General features: G+C 39.3%; 1 protein-coding gene across 1 annotated transcript; it reads left to right on the top strand.

Annotated features, from left to right (window-relative positions):
- Positions 1-443: 443 nt before the first annotated feature.
- Positions 444-4,558, top strand: LOC126615224 (26S proteasome regulatory subunit 6B homolog). Its single transcript, XM_050283025.1, has 6 exons — positions 444-1,064; positions 1,851-2,081; positions 2,287-2,445; positions 2,646-2,798; positions 3,205-3,288; positions 4,102-4,558. The coding sequence occupies exons 1-6, from the start codon at positions 564-566 to the stop codon at positions 4,234-4,236; spliced, it is 1,263 nt and encodes a 420-aa protein (XP_050138982.1). The 5' UTR covers positions 444-563; the 3' UTR covers positions 4,237-4,558.
- Positions 4,559-5,565: the final 1,007 nt, after the last annotated feature.

Consider the following 5,565-nt stretch of genomic DNA (forward strand, 5'->3'; position numbering starts at 1 on the left):
TGCACCTGATTTCAAAACTTTCTCTCCCGGTTCTTATATTGTTAAAAAAGGTAAACAAACAATGAAATTATGAGTCCATATTTGCTACATGCATCATCATTTAACGATCAAAATAAAAGACATAAATCAAAAGTCTAACATTACTAACAAATTCTAACGTCAAATTCCCTCCCTCGTATTATGCTCATCTGGCTGCCTTTCGAGCAAAGTGTTCCATGGAGGGTGAATATTTGGATGGAGGTTCTACAACTATAGGATTGAAGATGTTCAGATGCGGTTTTTGCCCTTTTGGGCCTGGTCATAGGGTAATCCACAACTATTTGGGCCCATTTAAGAGCCCAAGCTAACCGCTTCAAAACTGATTTGGATTTCCCTTTGCCCAATCTAACCGCTTTAAACGCATATAAACGACGTCGTCCTCTACACTGCCAGATATGCTATAATAGTCGGAACTGTACTTTCGTAAGGCTCACTCCATCTCTCTCCCTCCCATCGCTTCTCTTCTCCCCAGAGCGAACCAGAAGAATCGAAGCACCAAACCTAAACCCTCCGAGAGCGCAACAATGGCAGGCTCAGCCATGGTGTTGGATCCGAAGCCCTTGCCGGAGCCACCGGCATCGATCCCCTCCATAAGATCCGACCTCCAGGGCTACACCGAGCAGAGCCAGGCCTCCGACGAGGACGATCTCTACAGCCGCCTCAAGTCCTACCAGCGGCAGCTTGAGTTCATCGACATCCAGGAGGAGTACGTCAAGGACGAGCTGAAGAATCTGAAGCGCGAGCTCCTCCGCGCCCAGGAGGAGGTCAAGCGGATCCAATCGGTGCCGCTCGTCATCGGGCAGTTCATGGAGATGGTCGACCAGAACAACGGGATTGTGGGCTCCACCACCGGCTCCAATTACTATGTTAGGATTCTCAGCACCATTAATCGGGAGCTCCTCAAGCCTTCCGCTTCCGTCGCCTTGCACCGCCACTCCAATGCCCTCGTCGACGTTCTGCCTCCGGAGGCCGACTCGAGTATTTCTCTCCTCAGCCAATCCGAGAAGCCTGACGTCACCTACTCTGTAAGTCGTGCTAAGTTGTGCCCAATTAATTTGATTAGGGTTATGACTTAATTTAGGGTTTTTTTTTCATGTGTTTGACTATCTACTATCAATGCTTAATTGGATTAAATAGATTACTATTAGGGTTTTGGGTTTGGCGAATTTAACGATATTCAGGTGCCAATTTTTGAGGAGAACTGTGGCTATAAAGTTAGCTATTCTGAATAACTCACCCTATTGGTGTCATTTGACTGCGTCGAGAGTTGATTCTCAATGCTCAATGGCCTTTATGTTAGGAGAATTTGAGTGGAGCCCAAAATTTTACGCGTTACTCAAGTTCTTTGAAAACTAACTATTTGTGTATCCATAAAATTGTCAAGCTTTAGGCTTTATAGAGTCTTTTAAAGCAAGAGATGGGCTGCTTATTATTCGTATTGTTGTGTAAACTAGGAAATTCATTTATCTTTTCCAATTTATACCTTATTGGAGAGAACTGGTTGTTATTGTTGTCTAAACTACGTAGGGCTAAAACATGTAATTTGAAAAAAATAAATGGAATTCATAACTTAATATGACTAAGTAGTAGACTAGTACTATGGTTCAGTTCAGTTCTCCTTCTTATTAACTGAACTAAACCAATCCAAGTTGTTTGTGCTCAGTCAAATGCAGTCAAGCCGTCTGTTTGGTGAAGCTTTTTGTGTATGTGATTAGTTTGTTTGCCTCTTCCTTCTTCTTAAGCTAAATACTCCATAGGCATTTTGGCTTATCAACCCTTATCCTTTTATTTTTATTTTTATGGTGTATCAGGATATTGGAGGATGTGACATTCAGAAGCAAGAAATTCGAGAAGCAGTAGAACTGCCGCTTACTCACCACGAGTTATACAAACAGATTGGAATAGATCCCCCACGTGGTGTATTACTCTATGGTCCACCTGGAACTGGTAAAACCATGTTAGCAAAGGCTGTTGCTAATCATACAACTGCTGCCTTCATCAGAGTTGTTGGTTCAGAATTTGTTCAGAAGTATTTGGGAGAGGTAAGCTTTTATATAAGATAATTTTTCTATTTTTTGTGTGTTATCGTACTTCTTACATTCCACGTACCCTTATCATTTTTGGAATGGCAAATATTATGGCGAGTGTAACAAGGGCATTGATATTTTCTTGTTTCCGCACTATCTGTGGATTTATATTCATTGACTAAATTTGAAACATTGTGAGCACTCTTTTTTATTTGTCAAGGGTCCACGAATGGTTCGTGATGTTTTCCGTCTTGCTAAGGAGAATGCTCCTGCCATCATCTTTATTGATGAGGTGGATGCTATTGCTACTGCAAGGTTTGATGCTCAAACTGGAGCTGACAGAGAAGTTCAGCGAATCCTTATGGAGCTCCTTAATCAGGTAGGTCTTGAGTTTTGATGTGAAAGAATAAGTAACCCGAATGGAGTAATACTTAATATCAACCAGAACTTGGATGTTCAGTGCATCGCTATGGGGTTGGAAAAAATATTTGAACAAATGACAAGCTAAAGTTTAACCTGGAAATGTTATTTTTCTGTTTTCTGTTCTCAAAGTTGATTTGGGCTTAATAACTTTTGCAGATGGATGGGTTTGACCAGACAGTGAATGTTAAGGTTATTATGGCTACTAACCGAGCAGACACCTTGGATCCTGCACTTCTGCGTCCTGGAAGGCTTGATCGAAAGATTGAGTTTCCTTTGCCTGATAGGAGGCAGAAAAGACTTGTTTTCCAGGTAAAGTAACATGCTTAAAGTATCTTTCAATGAAAGAGTTACCATTGGTAAATTGTTGTTTGTACGCTGTGAGTTTTTTTCTTCTCGTTATCCTAAGATTTGTGGCTTCTGCGATGTCCATTCAGTGCCATCCACATCAATGGACCAGTTACTTCCCCCTATATCTTAGTTGTGGATTGCACATGAGTTGGACACCTCAAAACATACCTGCACCCAATGTCTACATGAGATTATCCCATTTAGTCCGTTGTCTACCTTACGTCTTACAATATTTATGAAACTTGGCATCAGCTTTCTATATACCCTTTCTTCTTTATTTTCTCTTGCATTCATGATATCATACTCTTTTGGATTTTTGGCAAGCTATTACAAACAATGTAGTGTAACGTACGTGCTTGTCCTGCAGGTTTGCACTGCTAAAATGAATTTGAGTGATGAGGTAGACTTGGAAGATTATGTCTCTCGGCCAGACAAAATCAGTGCTGCTGAGGTGAGACATTAATTTCTTTTGGGAGAGAATATGCTTATTGTTTTAATTATTCTACCAACGTTACATCCTGTTACTGCTATGTTGTATGTGCTTATTCTTCTCTATTTTAATTTAATTTGGGGTTTTGGTTTTTGCTTTTTAACTGTCAAGGTGTTAGACAAATAGATGTTTGTTTAGAAGAATTATTGCGTTAAGAATATTCTGTCAATAATGCCAACATTGGAGACTCTAACATCGTCAAATGGGGTTGGATTTAGCCGTTTAATGATTGATAATGAAAACCTCAGTATGAATGGCTATAAATTTGAATATGAGTTCTCTTATTGGATTTTACCTGTAGTATTCTGAACTGTAAACGGGTCGGGTTTATCGGGTTGAATCCGACCCGTTAACTAGTTAACGGGTCATCGAACCTGACCTGTTAAGCTAACGGGTCATCCGAACTCGACCCGTTAACACCCGTTAACAATTATTAATATTATTATTTTTTTGCATAGAGTTTATTTTTTGTTGTTAAGACTTTACTGAAATTACTAAAGCATCTTAAACTAATGGATGCTAACGGGTTGACCCAAAGTGACCTGTTATTTAACGGGTTCACCCGTTAACGACCCGACCCGTTAAGCATCCACCCAAATACTAATATTAACAGGTCGGGTCGGGTTAACGGGTCGGGTTCAAAATGCCAGGTCTACTTCTGAGTGTAAAGATATTGAAGCTTTGTGCTGGTCTCAGATCTTTAATCAATTTTTTTTTTTATTATAAAAAAAAATGAGTATATAGTAACTGTTGTAAATGGTTGGGTTTGTACAGATTTCTGCTATATGTCAAGAAGCAGGAATGCACGCAGTTAGAAAGAATCGGTATGTCATACTACCAAAGGACTTTGAGAAGGGTTACCAAACCAACGTGAAGAAGCCCGACACTGACTTTGAATTCTACAAATGATCGGTGCTGGAAGCTCATATTATAGTTCTGTTGCTCGGGTTTATAAAAGATGCTATGTTATGTTTAATTTGCTCACAATCACCATGCATCCGGAGATATTGGTTTCGTTCCTTTGAACAATTGTAGCTCAATGTAGGGATGTCTTGTACAACATTCCCAGTTATTGTGGCGATGACGTCTAACTTCGAGCTATGGAATGGTTTTATTTTCTACTTGTACGACATTCCGAGTTATTGTTTAGGGAAAACTGTAACATAGTAATACTGAAATTTACTTTCCGTTCTTACTGTTTGTAGTGATGGCACATTTTGCAGAGCTTTTACTTGCAGAACTGTAACATAGTTGTGTATATGAAATTGGGAAATTGGGAGTGCTTGGGATAGGAACGTGGCACCGGTGACCTGTTCCCCCGTGAGTATTAGGTCTTTGGGTACTAGCGTATCAAAGGTGCTTCGGGCTTGGGTTATATCCAATCCAATGGTGATTGGAAGCTGACTCTTCAAGGTCTCTCTTGGGTGTCTAGTGCGCTTGAGCTCCTATCAACAGGGACATGGGACTACTAGTAGGCAGGACTGCAGAGATTGGTCACTAGTAGAACGTTAAGGTCTGCCTAATACGTCTTGCAACCTCCTCTCTCGCTTGTTGGCTAGGGTTCAGGTCCATTAATAGTCATGTCAAATGGAAAAAATAGTAATTGTCGTCATATACTACTCAAAATTCTCAAGTTCATGATTTTTCTCAAACTATATATCTGACTTGGGCATCGAAAGCCCTTTGGTGGATACCCTTACCCTTTTTTCGTGTCTTCGTCAATCAGCCTAATGTTGTTTGGTAATTTGCAAGTGTGATTACGTCAATCTAGACTTGTTCAAAATTTGCATCCATATTTGAGATTCAAACATAAAATTAATTGACAATATAAAAAGTAATTAAATTACTGAAAAGCATATATAATATCTATTTTTTAATGCAACATTATTTACGCACGAACTGTTAATTGTTTATTTTCTTATAGAAAATAAAAAAAAATCCCTCTCCTAGAAAGCATAAGTAGACTTTTACGATCACTATACCTACTTGCATCTTTACCATAAAAAACAAGGAATGTGATATTTACACACTTATTTTTACTTTTCTCACATTTTTTTGGTTTTTGACCGTCAGATCGGATAAATTGAAGAATATCAACAGACATAAATTAACAAGGAGTGTGTGAGAAGTAAAAAGGGGTGTGTGGATAGCACAACCAAAAAACAATAATAATACTTACTTGCATCCAGCTGTATGCATGACGTATGATTTTTGAAGAAAAAAAAAATCTGAAGCCTC

The sequence above is a fragment of the Malus sylvestris genome, chromosome 3, assembly GCF_916048215.2.
Source record: "Malus sylvestris chromosome 3, drMalSylv7.2, whole genome shotgun sequence".
Classification (NCBI taxonomy): Eukaryota; Viridiplantae; Streptophyta; class Magnoliopsida; order Rosales; family Rosaceae; genus Malus; species Malus sylvestris.

Bases quoted from the DNA above. Each gene is read 5' to 3' on its own strand.
- LOC126615224 (XM_050283025.1), top strand. From the start codon at position 564: ATGGCAGGCTCAGCCATGGTGTTGGATCCGAAGCCCTTGCCGGAGCCA. The intron at 1,065-1,850 runs GTAAGTCGTGCT...ATGGTGTATCAG, and splicing joins AGCCTGACGTCACCTACTCT to GATATTGGAGGATGTGACAT. The intron at 2,082-2,286 runs GTAAGCTTTTAT...TTATTTGTCAAG, and splicing joins TTCAGAAGTATTTGGGAGAG to GGTCCACGAATGGTTCGTGA.